Below are 23,957 nucleotides of genomic sequence, written 5' to 3'. Positions count from 1 at the left end.
TAAATACTAATAAATACTCCGTTAGTGACATGTGACCCAGAAGTGTTTTTTCCCACATGATTGAACGCAGCATCAGATGATGAGCGGCTCATCAGGCAGGTGTGGTCGGTTCAGGACCCGAGTCAGAGTCGGTTCAGACCAGGACCAGAGGCGGACCAGGACCAGACCGGGACCAGGAGCAGCCGGGACGCTCTCCCACCGGAGCCCACACCCAGCGGCCCTCAGCCGGACACAGCGGAGCAGGAGCAGCGGGCTCACGGCCTGACTGACCGCGGTGAGTGTTCACGCTCAGGCCGGGGAGGGTTCAACTTTCTCCGGGGGAAGTTTTTCTGACGTGTGGGGAACAGGCCCCAGGCTCCGTCGGCCCAGACTGGCTCTAAAACACGGGACGTTTTCCCGTTTCCCCGCTGATCGGCCTCGGTTCACGGTCTCAACACACAAACGGACCTTTGTGTTAGACGTCGTGTGTCCTTTGTGTGTTCGGCTCAGACAGTTTTAAACTCAACGTGAGGTGAAGTGTGTTTGTGGCTCGTGTGTTGTCTGTTTCAGACCCGCAGCTGCAGCTCACACTCCCGCTGGAGTCAACTCCGTTTTAACGTCTAAACACGGGACATATTTCACATGTTGTCCAACATGCTTCTTCATATGTTGTTTAACTGTAGCCGAAGTGAAGAAGGCTCCTCCCTCGTTAATCACATGTCATCACCAGCAACCAGAGCGAAACTGAAACCCCATTAATCCTGAATTACCTAAAAGTCAGATAATTCAGAATGAAGTCTGGCTCCAGCTGGAGCTCGTTGGAGAAGGTGAGTGTCTGTCACCAGCTCGGTGCTTCATCTATAAAAGACTCGTGACTTCGTCAGGTTCGATTCTCTAAAGGTCGTTCCCTGTCAGTTAAACACTTATATACTTTACAACTAGCAGGTCTCGGTACAGGCCTGTTTAAACTGGTATAGTTTCTATAAACAGAAACACAAGGTGGAGAATGTTCTATTCTAATGTTTCTAAATTAAAACTCTTTGTTGAATCATCAGCTTCTTAATCAAATCTAAATATGAAAAGGTTTCAACAAAGATGAAGTGAAACTGGATTTTTTTATATTTTGAAAACAAAGTGTTCACCGACAGCTTCAATAACATTACACACGATTTACACAGTTACACTCACTATGAGATGGAAAATAATTCCTGAATCTGCACCAAAATCGAATGACTCCTCCTTGTATCGAGTGTGCTGATAACCTGCTCAGTAGGTTCTGTGTAATCCTTCAATCTAACAATTCAACCAGTGCAGATGAAAACGTGACGTCCTTGTCAGAGCTGAATTAAAACAGCTTGAGTGACATCAGCTGATCTGAAGGAGGATTAATGATTAAACCTGTTAATGTACTGCACAATGTGTTTCATCTAATGTTTCATTAATGTGAAGTTTGCCTCAGATTATCAGGATCCCTTCCGTTTGCTTGAAAGCAGCTTTTCCTGTTTTTATGGAAACCTTAGCGACGTTAGCTAAGCGAGCCGAACCTCCCTGGCCCGAGTTAGCTTTTGTTGTTGCTTCCTCGCTAACCCAGCGGAGTTCTAGGACGGGGGTGGATGAAGCAGGATGAGGAAGTTATATTTAGTGACTCAGCTGTTGTTTGAGGAGCAGGGAGGGAGGTAAGGAGGGACACACACTGATGGATGGTCTAACTTCATACTACCTCTCCCTCCTTTCTTTGTTTAGTGTCTTTACAACCTGGACTGAAGAAGTCCTCTTCCTGTGAAGAAACGTTTGACCGAAGGACCAGAGGAGCTGAAGTGAAATCAAGGGACGGACCCGGAGGGACCTCAGCAGACGCAACCGCCAGCGAGCTGCCTGTGAAAAGAGGAACATCCTCGTTTCTCACTTCTGTTAAATAAGGGATGGAGCCGTGCAGGAGCTCAGGGGAATAACTGGGTTGACAATCAGTTGTCAAGTCGCTGGTACATTTAACTGTCAGAGCTCCAACCACAAGATGCCACATCCCTCCGCCCCGGAGCCTCAGACGAGCGACTCAGCGCTGAGACCTCTGTGAAGACACCGTGTTCACTGTGGGATCGAAAGAAGGAGGGAGCCTCTGACAGAACTGTGGATTTCAAAATCGATGAGTCGCCAAGAGCTGGAAATCCCCCCCCAGAGGAGTTTCATCGGGTGGAACTGGAACTAAGGTGGAACCACCCGGCCGCTCTTAACCATTGAGCATGAATCACGAATGCAGAGGTCTTAAGAAATGCTCCATGTTCTGCCGGCTGCTGCGGTTTCACTCTGAACGTTTACACTGAAACTCAAAGGATAAACCGAAAACTCTAAACGTGCAGAAATTCAACTGGAAATGTTCTGGTGTTGGCGCCGTGGGAACACTGCTGATGAGTTCTGGACAAACGCCCGTGCTGCTCTGAGCTCGTAGCGTCGGGAGGTGGAGCAAAGGAACGACAGCGGCGAGCGCAGCATCATCGCCTCCTCCTATGAAACTGATTTTACTTGGAAATTCAGAACGAGGCCTCGAGATGGCGGGAAAAGACTACAATCATCTCTTTAAACTGCTCATCATCGGAGACTCCAGTTAGTGCTTTTTAACTCCTTAACGAAATGTTGTCACTGTGCTCTGAAGGAACAAATGACATCAACACGCTCATGAAAACAGAACTTTTTATCAGCTGTTAAATCATTTAAAATCATGTTTTCACTTTTTCTTTCCTCCGCTCGTTCTGATAGTTTTCAGAGTTTAAAGCTCTGTGGTAACGGACAGAAAGTAGGAATATGTTCATCCGCCTCATTTGCATAATGTAGTTTGACACGCCCCTAACAAAACCAGGGCTGCGTTTAGCTGCGATTAATATATATATATAAATAAAACGTTGATTTAAACTTAAACACTGTCGTTCTAGGAGGTCGATGATACGAGTTTAATAAAATACACTTGATGTTAAAGTCTGGAAAAACAGAAGCAGTGAACAGTCTGAGGAACGTGATTCTTGATGAACACTGGACTTGCTGCAGGAGATGCTGAGTCATGGTCGATCACCTTGTAGGAGAGTGATCAGGTGTCATGGTGTCTCTGACTCTGTCGACACTTCACCTCTCAGGAAACTTGTTCCTTTGTTTTCTACGTTATTTACATAATTGATATTTTCACCAGGTTTTAATGTTCATTCAGCGAAACATCTGCTTGAATCAAATGTAATATTTCCAAATGTATTTGTTTTTCACGCTCTGGTGATTTAGGACGTTTTCTCAGAGTCTGAAGCTTCATGTTTGTTCCATAGTTTCATTTGATCTGTTAGTTTTGGTTTCACATTGTAATTTAGGGCCTAAAGAATTGTGTCTGACATGCGTACGTCTGTCATTATGAGATCACTGGTCTGAGGAACCGGACCCCCTGATGTTTAGGTTCAGACTCAACTGAAAAGTGTGAAGGTCTGAACCCAACGAGGTGCGAACGAGTCGTTTGCAGACGTAGAATCAAACGTTCTTTAAAGAGAATAGTTTTAACACCGTGTCGTTCTTAACATTATCAGACGCCCTGTTCTCTTCTGTGACTTCACATAATGTGGAACAGATCTTCTGCTGCTGCTTCATTCTGGTTCATCAGGTCTCGTTCTGACAAGTTACTACTGGTTCTCAGTTCACAGCAGATTATTAATGGACGTGATTTCATCCTCTTTTAATCAGACCTTTCATGCTGTCACATTTCCAGCGTGAGTTCAGTCTGTCCTTGTATTTTAGTTTCCTGTTTTCTGTGTGTTGTTACTGGACTGAAGCCGCCGCTCTGTCGTCCTGAGACGTGACCGACACACCGACAGTAACTTGTTCCTTCTGCTCCTGATTGGTCACATACATTTCCTCAGAGTGACTTAACTGCTGCTCTGGTGTGTTTCTGTCTCAGATGTGGGGAAGAGCAGCCTCCTGCTCCGCTTCGCAGACAACTCCTTCTCTGGTGAGTTTCCACATTCTCACAAATACTCTGCATCACTGCTTTATTCCTCCAGTCCGTCCACAGAAAACCTCCGACTGAGAGGACGTTAAACAAATGTTTGTCAAAGATGTTTCTGTCATTTCAGCTCGTTCTTATCTCACTGATGTTTGTTCATGTGTTTCTGATCAGTTTGGTTTGAATCAGTTATTTGATGATATAAAAACAGGCTGAGACGTGATGATTGACAGCTGAGGGGGGGGCCTGGAGACTGTGGCTCCGCTCTACGATCACTTCTGCTCAGACTCTGACTCCAGTCGACGTCATTGGTGCAAAATGGCTTCTTTTTTGTACAGTGGGAGGAAGTGGAGATTTGTCGTCCATCTTTATTTATGCTGCTCCACAAGCTTTTAAGGTTTAAATGAGGATATGAGTCCATCCTGTGTGTGTGTGTGTGTGACTCAGTGTTCAGTGTATGATGTGTGTTTTCCGCTGGTCTCCTGCAGGCAGCTACATCACCACCATCGGCGTGGACTTCAAGATTCGAACCGTGGACATTGAGGGAGAGCGGGTGAAGCTGCAGATCTGGGACACAGCGGGTCAGGAGAGATTCCGAACCATCACGTCAACGTAATCATCTCCAGACCAGAGCTGGTTTTTATGTTCAGGGGTTTCCCTTCACTCTAGTTTGAGTCTGTATCTGTCAGTTCATTCAGTTTCCTCCTCCTCCCTGCAGATACTACAGAAACACCCACGGTGTCATTATTGTTTACGATGTGACGAATCCAGAGTCATTTGTAAATGTGAAGAGGTGGTTGAACGAAATCTCCCAGAACTGTGACAACGTCTGCAAGATCCTGGGTGAGTCACTGCGTCAACAGGACTTTAGATAAAGTCATGTAACCGTCTGAAGAGGCTTCGTCCAGACTAATGTTTTCATTACAAAACTAAAGTTGCTGCTTTCTTTCTCAGTGGGGAACAAGAGCGACGACCCTGCCCGGAGGCAGGTGGATACCCAGGATGCAATGTGTTTCGGGGAGTCGGTGGGTGTTCGGGTCTTTGAGACGAGTGCCAAAGAAAACATAAACGTAGAGGAGGTAACTCAAAGACGTCCTGTGGCTTCATTTATATCACAATGTTACATTAGATTTAGTTTTGATTCAATTTCACAAGTGACAACCAGAGTGTTGTCAACGCGTGTATTTTATATACTCGTGTTTTTCATATTTAGATCTAAAGAACATTTCAAACAGAGTTTTGTGTTTGTTCCCAGATGTTCATGGCCTTCACCCACATGGTGCTCCGAGCCAAGAAGCAGAGTCAGAACCGAGCCGAGCGGGAGCGAGAGCGGGAGAAGGGCACGGTCAACATCAACGCCCAGAGGGACCGGGACCGCCGGAAGAGAGGGAAGAAATGCTGCTGAGACGCAGACGGACGCCAAAGCCACTCGACACTCATCGCTTAACGAAGAAAACGGTGCCTTGGAGATGAGTGTTTCATCTGCAGATATGAATGTGAGAAACTGTGGTTCGCTCCTTACTACGCCAAGTTTCAACACAACAGTCGGGTCACACTGCTTAACTGCTGTTGTTCCAGTCACTGAGGGATTCAGGCCCAGTCCACACTTTACATTTTAGTTTTAAAATGCATCACTGTTGCTACGGTTACGCCTGCAGTTGTCGAGCGCCTGAAACAGAAGTTTGTAAACGCTGCCGGTCTCGTTTTAGTTTCAGTCTGAACAGAAACTGAGACTTTAGTAAACGACGACGCAGACGTTCTCTTCCTGATTGGTTCTCATCAGTCACATGACTCGACTCGTCGCTCAGAGAAAAGAAATCCCTGCTCGGACTCTTCCCCATCACTTCTGTTACTAAGCAACCAACTGCAGAGACAATCTACTTCCTGTTTACATCACATGTGACCAGTGTATGTGAACAGTCATGTGACGTGTTTGTGTTTTCAGTTTAAAACTAAGACGTATCCGTGTGGACGGAGCCTGGATCCGTCATCACTGACTTCCTGAAGCAGTCGGGAGGTGACGAGTGAACGGACCGTTCTGATGTTATTTAGATGGAAGCAGGTTGTAGTGTTTCAGAGTTTCATGTTGAGACGAGGCCTGAGGACGGAGGAGCTCAGACATCTGCACTTAAAGTTTATTATTACTTTCCATTAATGTGGTGATTGGTTTCTTGATTAATCGTTTATTTTTCAGTGTATAAAATGAAAAGAGCTGTTTACAGATTCCTAACTTCCCGTCTTTAACGTGCTTGATATGTCGGACGGTTCCAACCTAGAGTCTGTTTAAATATTGGAGAAAGGAAAAACTGAAAATCTTCGAAGTATTTGTTGGGAAAATGACTGAGCTTTGAGTTTTATCTTGGACATGAAATCTGACTCAAAGCATCAGAGTGATGATCTTTCTGTTGTGAAACCAAGCGTGAGTCAGTCGCAGCTCCACAAATATCTGATTAAAACAAGACTGAACAGGAACATGAAGACTTGTTCGTACATCAGTACCTAAAATGTCCCATCTACTAACATGGAGGAGGCAGGGTTACTTCCTCTCATCCAGAGTGAAACAAACTTAAATAAAAAAACACTACAATCTGCTTTTAAATAGAACTGAGATATAAACTAACTGTAATAAAATCACTGTTCTGGTCCTTTAACGTTGCTCTAGTGAACCACTGAGTTTTGCCTTTTTGTTCTTCTAACCAGTGTTTTACCACTGAAAGGGAACCGGTTGTAGTCGTTACTAAATCGTAAACGTCACACTAACAGTTGTGTTCAGTCTCAATGTACGTTTGCCTTGTTTCAGTTAAATAACGCCAGTAAACTCCGACTAGACGACAAAATGTTCCAGTTGTTTGTTGTTTTTAATGTAAATCTGTCGCCGAGCAAACGTGTCCAAATCCAAATAAAGCAATAAATCCAGAGTTTGTGTTCAGATGCAACGATAATTCATGTAAAAAGTGAAATGGAGAGATGGTGTTAATCAATACGTCTGTTAGTGTGTAAGCATTGTTTCAGGAGCAGGACTTTGAAATCTGTTTTCAATGCTGCAGTTTTACTGAAACTTACAAAGTTTTAGTTTAACTTCGGCTCCTTTTGAGCAGGAAATCATCCTGATGTCATTACAGTTAAATCACCACTTAAACTGTAAAGCATCAGTCTGATGTGTGAACATGAGAAAGTTTCCTCCTTCACTCCCTGAGCGTCTGTGACTCTGCTGAGTGGGTTCCATCTCCTGTGAGAAGAACTGACTGAGAGTCAGCTTCAACTGTCACAACCAGCTGCAGCTGAAGAGTGAAGCTGAACTGTCGATGGTCTTTTAAACATAAAACCCTGATTTTGTTCAAGCTCCTGAAGTATGTCCTCTCAGACCTGTTGATGTTCAGCTTTGACTTGTGCTCCGAATAAATACAAACTGTTGGATATAGATCCTTAAATTTAAAGTACAAACAGGAACATCTCACTGAAGAAACAGATATTACTCAACTAGAGGTTCTACTCTGACGTGTCACTTGATTGTTTCTGATCCGTCTGAAATCTGAAAGTATTCCAGTTGTCTGGAACCTTTCTCTATAAAACGTTGAAAACAATAAAGCAGCATTAAAGAAAGATGAGTTCCTCAAATTCATTCTCAACTACAGTTTGTTCTAATTCTTCATTACATTCACTGTCAAGAAAAACGCATCCAGGTCAGAGAACTGACTTCTGCAGAAAGTGTAATAATCTACAGCTGGACAAAAACATTCAAACACACAGGAGACATGACAGAGATTTTATATTTAAATCACAAGAATGTTCAAAACAACCTGACCTACTTCATCTCCAGCTGCAGCATCAACATCTGGATGATGAGGGGAGTGGAAGTGCTTTTATTTTGAAAACCAAACCTTTCAGAGGAAGAGCCTTCACATCACATGTAAATCCAGTTTGAGCTGAAGGAAATTCTCTCTGGAATGTTAAAATGTCTCAGCTGCTTTCAGACTGAAACTGAGGCTCAGAACCCGTCTGCAGAACAAACAGTAACTTTAGAGGAGCTGACATCTGTGAATTCCAGACGTTTCTGACGACACGTGAATGCAGCGTCACACTTGGACAGTGGCTCCTCCCCCCCTCAGTTGGATTTGGGGAGTCTGTAAACGCCGGCAGAGACCATCAGCTGATGCTCCCGGACCTTCCTCTGCAGGAAGGCCTCCAGCTCGTTCACGTCCATCTCCGTGACGACGGGTCCCGTGGCGACGAACATCCGGAGCATGGAGTGGATCCGGTCCAGTGTCATACTGTCCAGGTTGGTCAGCATGGCCTGGATGTAGGCCCAGAACAGCTGGAGGGAGGGGGAGGGAGGGGGAGGGAGGGAGCTTAAAGTTGTATCATCCTGTTCTCTGTGTGTGTGTGTGTGTGTGTGTGTGTGTACCTGCAGCTTCTCCTCCCTCTGCTCCGACTGGGTTGTGGTGTTGGAGTCTCTCTCCTCGTCGCTGTCGATCAGCATCACTCCTCTCTCCATCTTCTCTTTGGACGAGCCCGTCTCCACGACGTAGTAGCGCCCGGCCGCCTCCTCCCTCAGCACGCCGTGCTGCTGCCACAGAGCGATCTTCCTGTGCACCAGCTCCCTCGGGGCGCCCAGCTTCACGCTCAGCTCCTCCAGCGTCCAGGAGCCTGATGGACAACAAACAGATGACATGATTCAGATTTCAGGAACTCAGCTGAGAGCAGGTCAACACGGAGTCGTGACTGATGACCACGTTTCCTCAGTTTGATGTTTAAACGTAACGTAAAGGAAATGTCGCCTCAGCTCTCAGTTCACCTCCTTCTGTCACTTCACAATAACTGAGCTTGGAGAACAAAACACATTGAAATCGGTTTGAGGTGAGAGTTCGTACTCTTTTCCTGGAAGTGCAGGATGATGGCGGCGTGGATGGGAGACACGGTGAGGTTGGTGAGGGTTCGATCCTCCAGCTCCACGTCCAGAGTGACTGAACCCAGATGAGGCTTCCAGCTCAGCGTCCTCATGGCCTGAAACCAAGACCAAGTGTTCAGTGATATTAGAACCATCGCTTCTCCAAACAGAACAACCAGCGACTGGTCAGGAAGCAGCGGGTGAACTCCACCTTGAGTTTTTCGTAGCGGTGGGTGTAGGCCTCCATGGCCTGGCAGACGAGCGGCGGCAGCTCCAGCTTCTCCTCCTTCAGCGGCGGCCAGAACTCGGAGGACAGGATGATGGAGGACAGGGACAGCGGCGGCTGCTCCTCCTCGCCGAGCCTCGACTCCTCCTCCCGGATGTTACTGTTGATCCTGCGAGAGTCGGCCATGTCCTGGAACAGACGAGAGGAATGTGTAACCACTTTCCTTTAAACTGATCAAACACACAATCCTTACATTTAAAAATACATCTTCAGCAAATTCCACCTGATAATCATTTTCTTTTTGGTAAATAAACAGTAAATTGGGCGTCGAGTTTTACGAGTGAAACGATGAGACAGTTAAAGTCTTTACCTTCAACATGACCTCACAGTAATGCATGTGAGACTCTCCGAACCGGAGCTTCAGCAGCTCCACGTTACGAATCTCCCTGAAAACACACGACACAACATCATGTATGATCGAGAAATGACATCATCCCTAACCCTAACCTGTCCATCGTCATTTACAGTCCATGTCCATTTGTCCATTTGTCTGTTTTCTTCTTGCTCCTGTGATGTTGCTACTTCCTCACTGTGAGACTCTGAAGGATCATCTCATCTTACAGGTTTGTTAAAGGCTCCATGTTCTACATGAACATGAACCTCAGCCTCTCAGCATCATGGCACGAAATACTCCAAACATTATTGATTCAAATGTGTAAATTGACTCCAGGCCAACATCAGTCTGTCTCTGAAGTGTGTGCTCACATGTGTCAGTGTGTGTGATGGTGTAAGAAGGTCAGAGGAGAGGACACGTGTGTTCAGACCTGGCAGTGTTGTAATTGAGCTGGTGCAGCAGCCGGTCGGCCAGCACGGCTCTGTACTCGTCTATGAAGATGTCCTTGCTGCCGTAGATACTGACCAACAGGCTGATGATGTCCGACGAGCGACGCTTTGAGCCCATTTTATCTGTAAAAGGTCCGAAAAAAGTTCAAGGTCATTCAACGCAGCCGGAGGAGTCAAGGAGTTACAGACATGATGCGTTCACTGACCTGGGACAGCATCCGTGGGGTCCGGAGTCCAATCCTCTGGGTCGTTGCCTTCCTCGTCACTGTCCTGCATCTCCAGAGTCACGGGGTCTCCTCTGGACAGCTCTGACGCCAAGTCAGTGCAGCCCTCTGCGTCCCCGGTGAGTCCGGCTACGATCTGCCTCACCGTGTCCTCCCGAGTCCTGAAACGCACCACAGGAGCTTTAACGACGTGTAGAAACTCTCATACATATGATGCATGTATGTAAATAGTATGAAGAGACTCACCTGAGGTATTTGCGGATTGGTTGGCAGGCAACCTGCAGGATGACCATGGACGGGTCCAGCTCTCTGAGCGCCTTGATGGCTGAGATGTAAACTGTGAGGATGTCAGATGTGTGGACGCCTGAGGACGGTGCAACAAAGACAAAAACTCAAACAAAACTTTATATTCAAAGGATTTTCACACAGCTTCTGGTTTCTTGTCTCAGTGAAAACTCAGTTCCTTCAAAACCCAAAGAGATTTCATGAGAAGTAAAAGTAGCATCTTGTTTATTGAACTGGTGTCGAAGCAGAAACGTGCACAACACAGAAAACAAACCTGGATGAAGTAAACGACTCTCAAAAGCAGATTTTAAAGAGGTGAGCAGCTGCTGTCGCTGGTTCGTCCTTTCCAGACAGAACTTCAAGTCCTCGATGGCAGCTTTGGATTCTGGGAAATCTGTGAGACGGGAAACATGAAAATAAACATGAGAAACCTCGAACCTGCAAATATGAGTTATTACCAGTAGTTTAGAAAAGTTAAAAACTCTTAAACACAAACATTTCTGCTCTTGACTGCAGATGATTTCACTTCTTTTTAACTCACACAAATTAAATAACTGAAGTCTAAAACGTGAACTGAGACGGAAAGCTTTGACCTCTGATGATGCTGAAGAGCTCCTCGATCCTCATGTTGACGTAGATCCTGCAGAAGAACTGGTGCATGTGGCATCTCCACTGCTTCAGGATGGAGCTGCCTGGCTGCCCGGCCTGGGCACTGGGAGCGCTGGGTGTGCAGGGGATGCTGGGAGTCGTACCGTCGGCGTCCGCCTTGCTTGCGAACACTTTGCTCAGCCAGCCCAGCACCAGCTCCAGCCACTGCTCACACGACAAATGAACAAATGTAGAGTGAAACCAAGAGCTGAGGAGCTGAGGAGGAGCTCGTTAATCTCAACGCTCGGGTTTTACCTCCTGGAACTCGAGCAGGAACGAACACTCGTACTCGCCGCGGCAGTGCTGCTCCATCCGCTGCTCGATGAGCTTGTGGAGGATGGAGGTGACGGCCTCTGAGCTGACCCACTCCAGCAGCTGCAGTTTGGAACTAAAACCACACACGTGCAACACGTCATGTATGTTTAGATACATGCTTACAACACACATACACTGTACCAATGTTTGATTTCACTCCTCCTGGTTTTATGAGACACAAAAGTCGAAACATGTTTCTTGGATGAATATGAGACAAAGTGAGGACTCACAGAATGTGGCTGAGCTCCTGCAGTTGATCCAGAGCCTCCTGACACCAGCACCGCTGGGACGGGACCCCACAGCCCCGGCAGACCCCTCCCTCTGGGACCTCAGGAGCCTCGGCCCCTTCCTCCCCCACCCCCTCCTGGTTCATATAGACTGAGAACGTCCGGCTGTAAAACTCCAGCACTCGCTCCTGGAGCACAGGTGACGGGGAGAAGAGGAGGAGGGCCCTGATGATGGTGAAGGCCCGCTCCTGGAGGCCCCTGGGCCCCGGGCCACAGAGACCCCCACGACCCTCCTCCTGCCACATCCCCAGCCGCTCCAGACCACCTGAGAGGAAGAAGAGGGGCGGTTTGAATTCTGCTGCGGCCCCAGTGATATTTACCTCCACCAGGGGGGGCTGCGTTTTCACCCACTCTGTTTGTTTATTTGTAAACAAGATTACACAAAAACTAAATTTCAGATTTCCAGTAACTTGGTGGACGGATGTGGTTTGAGAAGAGAAGAGCTCATTACATGTTTGGGTCCACGAATTTGTTCTCACTTTATTTAACATTGAGCGAAAAGAGGTTTTCAACATTTTCCCTGATTTGTGAGTTCAGGGATCCTGATGAAAACCACCAGACGTCCATGAGTGTGTGTGTTTCCTCTACTTACCCAGGAACGGTTCCAGTCGGTCCAGCAGCGTCCGGAAGGCGGTGAGGAGAACCCAGGCCCTGTCTCTTTCCTCCAGCTCGTTCTCTGGCTGCTTGAGTCCGGACCAGAACTCAGGAACCACAGACGACGACAAACGCATCTGCAGAGTCTCCAGCAGCCAGCCGCCCAGCAGCCGCCCCAGCCCATGAGCACACAGCAGGGCCAGAGAGTCCGAGAGGCCCGGCTCCGTCCCCGAGCTGCCAGGAGACACCTGAAGAGAACCAGAGATCAGGCATTCTGACCCGACACCACACACAGCCTCAGGGAGGTAGATAGTTAGATGGGTAGTTAGTGAGGTATGCAAGTAGATAGATAGGTAGTTAGTAACTACTACATATAGTTAGGTCAGTATGTATAATGTATTAATAACTGTTAGTTGGAGTTGATTGAACTGGATCTGCTCAGAACAACCTTCACTGAGATGATGACAGTAAACCTTGACTTCAGACAGAACCTCATGAAACACAGGTAAACAAAGAGAAACACATAGAACCACACATCCCGAACTGAACCGGATAACTCGACTGATCTGTGAACGGTCCTGCATCACGTGCACGTGTGTGTGAGCCGGTGTCACACGCGAGGAAACATTAAATCAGCAGAACTCTGAGTGGAGCTCGGCTGCTTCTGGTTCCGGTGACAAACTCACCAGCGCTGCGGTGACACTTTCCCACGCGCCCGCGACCCCGTGAGGAGACGCGGCTGCAGAAACCTCCGCCGAGTCCGACTCCATCACACTGTCCTCCATTGGCTCGAGTCGGTCTTTTTATCACCTTCTTTATTCACTTTATTCGCCACAAACAAACAACGAGCTAAGCTAACGTGAGCGTCGAGTCGTTATGACGTCACTCACGTTCATCTGCAGGGTCGCATTTTTTTTTATTAACGTCTATAAATATTAATTAATTATTAATAACAGCAGCTCGTGTCACTGGTGTTGTGGAAATAAAGTAAAGTAACTTTTTATAAAGAGTCTGGTAACGACACATGATGCCTTCTTCTTCTCCTTCTTCTTCAGGTGAGTTCTCCTGAACGTCTCTGCTCAGTCGCGCCCTCTACCGTCACTCCGGTGGTATTGGATTAGGTTTGCAGCCTTTAGACTCATACAACAAAGAATTTCTATTCTTATAATTTATCATATTTATATTTTGCCACTTGCTGATTATCTTATCTATTTGGTATTTTTTTGTTGTGTGTATTTGTAATAAATTGGAATAGAAACAAATAACGTCATTGTGCTTTGTGTGCTTGAAATAGTTGTCCACGACACTTCCGGTCTGCTGTATACCAGCAGCTCCCCCAGCGGCTCCTAGCGGAACGTCACCATCATGGCAGCGGAGTGCGAGTGAGTTTGTTGACATTTCGTCTCTTTTCTCTTCTCACACGTTTCTTCACGTCGCGACTCGTTGGTCTTTGTTTTCCACAGTTTCACAGTCGGTCGTTGATTCACATTAAACTCTGACAACGTGTCGCAGGCTCTGGTGAAGCTAACCAGCAGCCTTTAGCTAACATGCTAACGTTAGCTTCATGTGTCATGTGTGGAAACCGTTAAAAACGAACCGTGTTGTTCTCCGCAGTGTTTTGTCTGAGATCGAGGTGCTGCAGTCGATCTACCTGGAAGAACTGCAGGTGGACAGGAGACACGACGGGTGAGACAGACACACAGCCAGTGAGAGAGACACACAACCAGTGAGAGAGACACACAGAGAGTGAGAGAGACACACAACCAGTGAGAGAGACACACAACCAGTGAGGCAGACACACAACCAGTGAGACAGACACACAACCAGTGAGAGAGACACACAACCAGTGAGAGAGACACACAACCAGTGAGAGAGACACACAGAGAGTGAGAGAGACACACAACCAGTGAGAGAGACACACAACCAGTGAGGCAGACACACAACCAGTGAGAGAGACACACAACCAGTGAGAGAGACACACAACCAGTGAGACAGAGAGTGAGAGAGACACACAGCCAGTGAGACAGACACACAGCCAGTGAGACAGACACACAGCCAGTGCGAGAGACACACATAGAGTGAGACAGACACACAGGCAGTGAGACAGACACACAACCAGTGAGACAGACACACACACAACCAGTGAGAGAGACACACAACCAGTGAGACAGATTTATTGGCACAAAGTGTCAGAGCGTTGTTTTGTATGATCTAATTACTTGAATTAAACCTCCAGTGTTTCTGTTGCTGATGTGTCTTCTGTCCTCAGGGGCTGGGAGGTGAGTCTGGTGCTGTACCCGTCCACAGCGGAGGACTCTGTCTCTCAGTTTGTCCGTCTCACTCTGACTTTGACGCTGGATCAGCAGGTACGCTGTCCATTCTCTGATCCTGGTTTAAAATAATAATCATTCTGCATCACACCATTAAAGAGAAGGTGGTAAATTATCTGTTTGTTTTAATCATTATTTTTATTTGTAACGCGGATGAACATTAGGTGTGAATCTCTTTCTCTCTCTTTCTCTCTCTAGTATCCTTCGTCTTCTCCAGACATCTCCATTCATAACCCTCGGGGACTTTCTGATGACAAGCTCAGCAGGTAACGAACGACCTGAAGCTTCAGACAGATCAGACTCTGCAGCTGTTTTCAGATATGAGTCAGTGTTTGTGAAGCAGCAGCAGGTTGTCGGTCCGACTCCTTCACACCAACAGGAACATGTGGGGAACATTCAGGCGAGGGGCGGAGCCTGTAGAGCAGCAGGAGGCCGGACATGACGTATAAATTCTGCTGTGGAAAGATCAGTGTTGTTGTTTACAGCTCATCTTTTCTCTTAGTGTCCAGAAGTGTCTTCAGTTGGAGGCTCAGTCCAGTCTGGGCTCACCAGTGTTGTATCAGCTCATTGAGGTCACTATATTTCATATAATTTAAGAAATCAGGATTATTTCAGTGGATGATAATCTGTGTAATTATTTTAAAGTATTTATCAGTTGTTTTGTTATTAAAGTCTCTCAATGTCTTTTCTCTTCTTCAGAAAGCAAAAGAAATCCTGACTGAGAGTAATATTCCTCATGGAAACTGTGTCATTTGTCTTTATGGATTTAAGGTTTGTTGTTTGTGTTTCCACATCGTTTCCCATCAAATTGTCAAACATAGACCCTGATACAGATATGATAGTTTTTACAAAAGGAATATTGAGTGAGCTTCAATTCACCAAATGGACACAGACACAGAATGTGAGTAAACCCACTCATGCTGCTGTTTTCAGGAGGGAGAGACTTTCACCAAGACGAGCTGCTACCACTACTTCCACTCCCACTGCCTCGGTCGTTACGCCAGCCACTCTGAGAAGGAGCTCCGCCAGAGGGAGAAGGAGTTAGAGGAGGATAAGACCAGGGAGAGGACAGACTATCAGGTCTGAAATCAGATTCACAGATGAATAACTGATCAATAAAAACCTGGATACTTAGTTAACGTCCTCTTACAGGAGCTGGCTGTGGTGTGTCCGGTGTGCAGAGAACCTCTGGCGTATGATGTTGCTCAGCTTCTGTCGTCTGCTGAGCCACATCTGCCTGAGGTGAGACCGACTCGTAACGTTCGTTAAATAATCTCACCATCATGTCAGTATCTGGCTTCACTAACGGACCTCACTGTGAGGCACCTTCTAAGTCCAGGAGGAACGTTCAACCTCAACAGTTAAAGTATGAATATGTGTTGTGTTCACTCAGCTGGACGAGGCTGCGATTGGTTCAAATTTTCAACAGAAGTGGGTCGGACTGCAGAAGCTTCGGGAGAAGCAGAGATCTAAAGGTGGAATCATCGACCCGGAGGAGGAATCAAATCGCTTTCTGATCCATATCAATGAGGTGAGTGTGGATCATAACGAACATGGTGTCATTTTAGACCTACACCTGATTCCAGTATCAAGAACTGTAACAGAGAATGACACATCAGTACAAAGCTGCTTTATTTAGACTAAGTCTACATGATGTTATTTTACAACAGGCTCCGTCTGTCGCTGAAAATGGAAACCTGGACGTAGAAATCTCCCCTGGCTCTCTGGCTCCGTCTGCCTCTACTGTGTCGTCTGAGGAAACTGGAGTCAGAGTGGATCAGTTTGATCCTGGACTGTCCCACTGCAGAGGCAGCGGTCCGGGCCAGAGGCGTCACAACCACTTCCGGGCCCCAAGGAGAGGAGGCCGGTTCAGGCCTCAGCACGGCCGAGCTGCCCCGGTCACAGAGCAGCTGGACAGACTCTGTCTGTCCTCAGACTGCACTGAAGGACCCATCAAAGCTCCAGCTCAGGGTAATCTCAGCTATCACATGCAAGTAAATGCAGAATCGTGTCAGCTGAAGATGAGCAGGGACGTCTACGCTGAGCAAGAGACACTCGTTCCTCTAGACGGTCAACCAGGGTGCCAGTCCGGTTTGGAAAATGAATCCTCAAAAGATGCAGCAAACTCTGAGGGCGGCCGTGGTCATCGTGGAAGGAGGAGGGGTCCTCACCGATCTGTCCCACACAGCGGGGGCCCCGGGCCTGGTCGATACCACTGGGAGGGGCGAACTCCAAGAAGCAGGGGAGGGGGCAATAACCTCCACAGTAGAGGAGCTGCGCCCCAGCGGGGTCAGGGCAGGGGGTTCCAACAGAGGGTGGTGGAGAGAGAGCGGGGGAGGGAGGAGGTGCTATGACAAAGGGCGACAGGAGGGCCGATGAACAAATGTAAATGTGCCTCCACGATGAGTTTGCATCAATTAAAGCCCTGCAGCAGAAACGACGTTCTCTGTAGTGTCCTCTCCTCCAGGACCTCGCCCTCTCCCTGGTCTCTGATTGGCCCTGACCCGCACACTGAGGTCAGATGGCTGTTGTCTCTGGTTGTGATGCAATATGAATTGAGAGAAACACAAATTAAATTTTCTCTGGATGACAGTGTCACTGTGTCTTTAATCTCATTGTTGAAATATATTTCTCTTTAGGTTGTTTTGACATTTGAAAATATGTTGACAACCGAGTATTTATAGAAGATATTAACAACAATACTCAGACTGAGGGGAGAGCTGGATGAAGCCCTTTCACAGTTTATATCATTTCACTACATTTAGGACGTTTGTATATTTATCTTCAGTTTCTGAAACTGGTAATTTTTCTGATTAAAAATGTAAGTACATTTTACTAGAGTGGACTTTTACAGACAGTACTTTTACATATAAAATAGTTATTACTCTGTGGTGTACAGGATCTCTAACTTCACATAACAGGGCCTAAAGAGACTGGGCTACAGTCGATGGGACTAAACCAACAGCCTGGTGAGAACTAGGTTCATTTAAAAGTTTGTCTGAGCTTTGTGAGGATGGGAATCAAACCTGTGGGGTTTTAGAACCACATTCTGGTGTGTGTGTGTGTGTGTGTGTGTGTGTGTGTGTGTGTGTGTGTGTGTGTGTGTGTGTGTGTGTGTGTGTGTGTGTGTGTGTGTGTGTGTGTGTGTGTGTGTGGACACGTGCTTCACTTGTTGTGAATCATGTTAATAAACCCACGCGGCGCAGAGGCTCATGGGAGCTGTAGTCTGTGAAGGTTGTGGGAGGAGCTACGGGGAGGAGCATGGCGTCTCCCCCGCCGCCATCTTGTCTGTTGTGTTGTTGAGGACCGGCCCCCGTGGACGAGCGGGATGTGCGCAGGTCTGTGTGGTTGAGTTCAAACCTGCGGGGTCATGATGACTGGCGGCAGCGACTTCCACAAGAACTACAACAAGGAGCCGGAGTGCGCGATGGAGCTGGAGTCCGGCCACATGGAGGCCGAGCGGGGGGAGCTGGACTCCAGCGTCCCGGCCGCCTGCTCCTCGAACGGCAGCGGCGGGGAGGAGGACGAGGCGGAGGCCGTCGGCCGCGGCAGACAAGCCGGGGGCTCGAGTAGCCACACGCCGGACGGAGGCGGAGGCTTCTGCGGCGGCAGAGAGCAAGAAGTGTCGGTGGAGATCGGAGAAACGTATTTATGTCAAAGAGCCGATAAAACATGGCGTGAGTTCACACACTGTTTCCACACCTCAGTCAGACACGTGACTTCATAGAGATTCATCATTGTATGAAACTCATCATGTTCAGTTTGATCCGAGCCTCATTGGAGTTTATGTTCAATTAAGATGAACGTGACACTGTAAACAACACGTGAGCCGCTGCTGCTTGTTCCTGCTCCGCTGGACCAATGAGGTCCTACTTCCAGTTTGGTGCATTATCAGTTTAACGAACTGAAGAATGTCCCAAGTGGTTTTAATCTTCACCGGACTGAAGTAAACCCTGGTTCACTTGTTCTCTAGTTATTAGATTGAATCTCAACGTGTAATAAACCCTGATGAAGTCTGTTGATGAGGTTTCCTCCATGTTTCCTCCTTGTTTCCTCCTTGTTTCCTTCATGTTTCCTCCATGTTTCCTCCTTGTTTCCTTCATGTTTCCTTCTTGTTTCCTTCATGTTTCCTCCATGTTTCCTTCATGTTTCCTCCATGTTTCCTTCATGTTTCCTCCATGTTTCCTTCATGTTTCCTTCATGTTTCCTTCATGTTTCCTCCTTGTTTCCTCCTTGTTTCCTTCATGTTTCCTTCTTGTTTCCTCCATGTTTCCTCCATGTTTCCTTCATGTTTCCTCCATGTTTCCTCCATGTTTCCTTCATGTTTCCTTCATGTTTCCTCCATGTTTCCTCCTTGTTTCCTTCATGTTTCCTTCTTGTTTCCTTCATGTTTCCTCCATGTTTCCTTCATGTTTCCTCCATGTTTCCTTCATGTTTCCTCCATGTTTCCTTCATGTTTCCTCCATGTTTCCTCCATGTTTCCTTCATGTTTCCTTCATGTTTCCTCCATGTTTCCTTCATGTTTCCTTCATGTTTCCTCCATGTTTCCTTCATGTTTCCTCCATGTTTCCTTCATGTTTCCTTCTTGTTTCCTCCTCAGACACGGCCGAGGTGATCCAGTCCAGACTGAACGAGCAGGAGGGCAGAGAGGAGTTCTATGTTCACTATGTGGGATGTAAGTACACAACCTCGTGTGATACACACAATTACACATCAGAGCCCCCCCCCCCACTGCTTGACAATGGCGGTGCTAATACACATCCCTGTTGCTATGGTTACGCCTGGTGGAGTTTCCAGCCTCTGAATCTGAGACTTGTGTGAACTGGTCTCGTTTCAGTTTGAAAACTCTGGGTTTGTGTTTGAGTCTGAACAGAAACTGAGACTTTAGTAAACGATGACACGTTCTCTTCCTGATTGGTTCTCATCAGTCACATGACTCGACTACCAGCGGTGAACACAAAGCGTAGAAATCCCTGCTCCGACTCTTCACCATCACTGTTCCTCCTTCAGAGGAGTTTCTGTTACTAAGCAACCAACTGCAGAGGAGACATCTACTTCCTGTTTACATCACATGACCAGTGTACATGTGGAGATTGTCTTCTTTAAAAGCAAAGTGTGTTAGAACGGACGTGGCCTTATTCTCCGTTCTTTGCCGACAGTCAACAGGCGCCTGGATGAGTGGGTGGGGAAGGCCCGACTGGCGCTTACCAAGACGGTGAAGGACGCGGTGAGAAAGAGCACGGAGATCGGAAGTGTTGGGGACTTGGGCGACCAGCCGGAAAGGAAGATCACACGCAACCAGAAGCGGAAGCACGATGAGATCAACCACGTGCAGAAGGTTCAGATTTTCTCATGTGATTATTTCACGTTGTGTTTGTTGACGCTCCTGAGTTTGATGGAACGTGACGGATTTTCTTCTTTTTGCAGACGTATGCAGAGATGGACCCAACGACAGCTGCACTGGAGAAGGAGCATGAGGCGGTAAGTGTGTGTCTCTGTGTGTGTGTTCAGTTGTGTCCTGTGTCCCAATAACTTTATTTCACCACCTTTCCTTCTCTCTGACAGATCACTAAAGTGAAATATGTGGATAAGATCCAGATTGGAAACTTTGAGATCGATGCCTGGTACTTCTCACCATTTCCAGAAGATTACGGGAAACAGCCCAAACTGTGGATCTGCGAGTACTGTCTCAAATACATGAAGTATGAGAAGACCTTCAGGCATCACCTGGTCAGTGCTGGATTCATCTTCATCATCTTTCATCAGTGCATTTAACACCAGGAAACAAGTGAAGCAGATGTTTGACCCCGTGACCTTTCTCTCTTCAGTCCAATTGTCAGTGGAAGCAGCCTCCAGGAAAAGAAATCTACAGGAGGAGCAACATATCAGTGTTTGAAGTGGACGGACGAGACCACAAGGTGAGAACGTCTGCTCTCAGAATATAACTTAATATGGGGGGGGGGTCTAAATCATAGTCATTATTATTCTATACATTACAGCAGTTTCATTGTCTGCGTGTGTCATGTGACCATTTTAATCCAGTGATGAGTCGGTGCTTTATGGTCTGTTTGACTCTAAATGATCATAATTCACTAAATGAACATCAGCTGTTTGAAGAAGACTTGAAACTAGAGACTGAGACAGAAACTCCTGAATGTTTCCTGACGTGATAAAGTGAGAAGTAGAGTCACTTTCTCTTAGACTTTAAGAGGTTTTAATTTGTGATGTCGTACTAATTCAGTGTCGTCTCTGTTTGCAGATCTACTGTCAGAATCTCTGTCTACTAGCGAAACTGTTTCTCGACCACAAGACGCTGTATTTTGACGTGGAGCCGTTTATCTTCTACATCCTCACTGAAGTCAACAAACAGGGAGCGCACATAGTCGGCTACTTCTCCAAAGTGAGTCTCCTCCCTGTGCTCTGGACTGTTTCCAGACTTTTATCTGTGAAGTGGATTCCAACATGTTTAACTGCATCGATCTAGGATTCACGAGTGTTTCGCCTCTTTCCATGACAGATCGTTGTTGAATTCATTAAGAGCAAGTTGAACAAACGACGTAACGATCGCTGTTGTCTTTGTTTCCAGGAGAAAGAGTCGCCGGACGGGAATAACGTGGCGTGTATTCTCACGCTGCCGCCGTACCAACGCAGAGGCTACGGGAAGTTTCTCATAGCGTTCAGTGAGTGATGCAACATAACGTGTGTAACTGCACCAAAGCTACTGATGATAAATGATGACATCACAAGTTGGGCTGCAAACCTTTCCCCCAAAAAATCATGTTCCTGTGGAAAATTCCCAAATCGTATTGTGTCGTGAATCTGTCTCGTGATTAGAGATGTAGTTATTATCAACGTGCATCATCAGAAATCTCTTTTTGTGCTGTCTGTGTGTGTGTGTGTGTGATGTGTGTGAATGTGTGTGTGTCTGTTGCTGTGTGTGTAGGCTATGAGCTGTCCAAGCTGGAGAGCACCGTCGGTTCTCCGGAGAAGCCCCTGTCGGATCTGGGGAAGTTGAGCTACAGAAGCTACTGGTCCTGGGTTCTGTTGGAGATCCTGAGGGACTTCAGAGGAACGCTGTCCATCAAAGACCTCAGGTAGAAACACGCCGTTTTCCAAACGCCACAATCCTCCCGTCTCTCGGTGCCCAGATCCCGATCCTCACGTCCCTCTGTTGATCCACAGCCAGATGACCAGCATCACGCAGAGTGACATCATCAGCACGCTGCAGTCGCTCAACATGGTGAAGTACTGGAAAGGTCAGCACGTGATCTGTGTGACGCCCAAACTGGTGGAGGAGCATCTGAAGAGCGCCCAGTACAAGAAACCACCAATCACAGGTGAGGCTGGTGGAGCAGGAAGCACCGTGTTTCATGACGTTTCCCTCGGGTGTCTCACACGTGTCGTCTCTTCCACAGTCGACACCATGTGCTTGAAGTGGGCGCCTCCAAAAAACAAACAAGCCAAGTTGTCGAAGAAGTGAAAAACGGATCCGGGACACGTGTCCGTCAGTGAGTTGGGTCATCGGCCACCTTCCACTCCTCAACTGACCAAGCCCCCAAACCCGCTGTAATAAAACCCTCTGTATATAATTATTAGTAGCATCTGTCTGTATTTTCTTAAAATATATGTTAAAAAACAAACATGGCTGCTGTTTACTTCTTTCTCCACAAACAACTGGTTCTAAAAGTCCATCACTGATTATTAAATATAATGGGATAAAGTTATTGAGTCTATTAAGTTTCTACATCTGATGTAAGAAAAGTCAGTAAAATATGTTTAGCTGATCTTAATGAGAAACGTCAGAGTTTCTACTATTCAACATTTAAACTGACACGGATGAAACCACTGATCCAATCAGATCAGCTGCTCGCGCTGATCCAATCAGATCAGCTGCTCGTGCTGATTGGTTCGGAGCCGTCACTGGTTTATTAACGACACCTGAGCTTTCACCCGATGGTCGAAACGTTTGAAGAGAAATTCAAAGCAGAGAATCTACTGGGAGGAAAAACGACTTTTAACTGTAGGTGGTGGAGGTTTGAACCTGGAGAACAGGTGAGTGATTTACATGAATCCTCAGGGTTTTATTTCTTTCTGTTATTACAGCAGCTTTCACTTTATGCGGCTGTTTGCATCAAACATTAAGATCCAGACATCCCAGCTCCAGGTTCAACACATGAAGCTTTACGTGAGTGGGTCGGATGTAAGTAACAGAATCAACACACGAGGGCAGCATCACTTTGTTTCTGAGGTTTCCTCTTTAAAATCATTTCTGTTACCAGTTTAATGGAGTTTTCTTTGTAACACGTGAATATTCTTTTTAAATCAGGAGTAAAACACAGTTAATAAATGTTTTCACTGATCTTGTGCTGGGATCTAACTTCATCACCTTTATAATACATTATTATGTTAACCCCTTATTTTATATTTCTTTGTTTTATTTCTTTCTCTCTTTTCGATGATAGTTTAAACTGGTTGATTGTTTTTATACTTGTTTCTGACTTTGCTTTAAAAAGTGTGATATGATTTAGTTTATTGTTCTTATTAACAGAAAAACAAATAGAACTACAGGTTCCATTATTAATCTGCTTTTCACAGACCGATTGTCTGTGTTGATATTTTTGAGTAAACAATTTTTTGACTCATCAGCTTCTTCATATTTAATTGTTGAAAAGCTGGATAACAAAGATGAAATGAATCTGGAGTTTTTAACAGCTTCACTAACCTGCAACAACACAAACATTACACACAACTTTGTGCATTTAAACAGTTAAACACTGTTAAACACAAGTTGATTTATAGATGAAATCACATTTATTTAATATCAACTAGTCCAAAGATGATTTTTTTACTTAGGTTCATGTCCCATCTGCTAACATGGAGGTTTATGATCTAATGCAGCCGTCGTGTCGTCCATCTTTATTTCTGTGGTTGTCTGGTGCAGTGGGGGGGGGGGGGGGTCCAGGACGTGTTTAGCTCAGCAGAATAACATCAGTGTGTTCTATCAACAGTTTATATTATCGATGTGATGCGTTCTGCTCAGAGTCACATGCTGAGGACAGTGATTGGCTCTGTCCAGCTGTTATTGATCAGCTGTATCGATGATTCCATCGCCGCCGGCGGTCGCTGATCGTCATGAAACCACGTGTGAGGCTGTGAGAACAAGAATCCTGAGACCTCAAATCACAGTTTGGTGATTTTCTGTATTTTTGTTTGTGTGAACACATCCCAGGAAAAGAGTCGATTTCTTACACGTGTGTTCGTTTCAACTCTAGTAAAGATGAGTGATTTCCTGTAGCAGCAGGCGAGTGTCGGAGTCTGTGATGGAAACGCAGGAGAATCTGACCTCATTCAGACACGAGGGCGACAAA

General features: G+C 46.4%; 4 protein-coding genes across 4 annotated transcripts; 3 read left to right on the top strand and 1 right to left on the bottom strand.

Annotated features, from left to right (window-relative positions):
• The first annotated feature begins 48 nt into the window (after nt 1–48).
• Nucleotides 49–6,867, top strand: si:dkey-16l2.16 (ras-related protein Rab-35). Its single transcript, XM_034592646.1, has 8 exons — nt 49–274; nt 1,723–2,580; nt 3,905–3,955; nt 4,438–4,561; nt 4,668–4,792; nt 4,904–5,028; nt 5,205–5,402; nt 5,436–6,867. Exons 2-7 carry the CDS (start codon nt 2,484–2,486, stop codon nt 5,352–5,354), a joined length of 672 nt encoding a protein of 223 aa, XP_034448537.1. The 5' UTR covers nt 49–274; nt 1,723–2,483; the 3' UTR covers nt 5,355–5,402; nt 5,436–6,867.
• Nucleotides 6,868–7,696: 829 nt separating this feature from the next.
• On the bottom strand, nt 7,697–13,367 carry anapc2 (anaphase promoting complex subunit 2). The gene is made up of 14 exons (XM_034592642.1): nt 12,946–13,367; nt 12,258–12,507; nt 11,609–11,930; nt 11,319–11,451; nt 11,009–11,228; nt 10,690–10,809; nt 10,377–10,494; nt 10,113–10,291; nt 9,888–10,029; nt 9,434–9,509; nt 9,049–9,252; nt 8,821–8,953; nt 8,355–8,596; nt 7,697–8,264 (listed from the first exon to the last, which is right to left on the bottom strand). Exons 1-14 carry the CDS (start codon nt 13,042–13,044, stop codon nt 8,055–8,057), a joined length of 2,448 nt encoding a protein of 815 aa, XP_034448533.1. The 5' UTR covers nt 13,045–13,367; the 3' UTR covers nt 7,697–8,054.
• Nucleotides 13,368–13,566: 199 nt separating this feature from the next.
• On the top strand, nt 13,567–17,177 carry rnf25 (ring finger protein 25). Its single transcript, XM_034592643.1, has 10 exons — nt 13,567–13,641; nt 13,874–13,945; nt 14,529–14,625; nt 14,788–14,855; nt 15,092–15,161; nt 15,289–15,360; nt 15,523–15,669; nt 15,742–15,831; nt 15,983–16,120; nt 16,260–17,177. Exons 1-10 carry the CDS (start codon nt 13,625–13,627, stop codon nt 16,941–16,943), a joined length of 1,455 nt encoding a protein of 484 aa, XP_034448534.1. The 5' UTR covers nt 13,567–13,624; the 3' UTR covers nt 16,944–17,177.
• Nucleotides 17,178–17,823: 646 nt separating this feature from the next.
• Nucleotides 17,824–22,233, top strand: kat8 (K(lysine) acetyltransferase 8). The gene is made up of 11 exons (XM_034592644.1): nt 17,824–18,266; nt 19,190–19,264; nt 19,749–19,927; nt 20,017–20,070; nt 20,155–20,319; nt 20,418–20,507; nt 20,849–20,989; nt 21,176–21,269; nt 21,533–21,683; nt 21,772–21,926; nt 22,005–22,233. Exons 1-11 carry the CDS (start codon nt 17,960–17,962, stop codon nt 22,067–22,069), a joined length of 1,476 nt encoding a protein of 491 aa, XP_034448535.1. The 5' UTR covers nt 17,824–17,959; the 3' UTR covers nt 22,070–22,233.
• Nucleotides 22,234–23,957: the final 1,724 nt, after the last annotated feature.

This window comes from Hippoglossus hippoglossus, chromosome 8, assembly GCF_009819705.1.
Source record: "Hippoglossus hippoglossus isolate fHipHip1 chromosome 8, fHipHip1.pri, whole genome shotgun sequence".
Lineage (NCBI taxonomy): Eukaryota > Metazoa > Chordata > Actinopteri > Pleuronectiformes > Pleuronectidae > Hippoglossus > Hippoglossus hippoglossus.
This window is presented reverse-complemented; position numbering and strand designations above follow the sequence as displayed.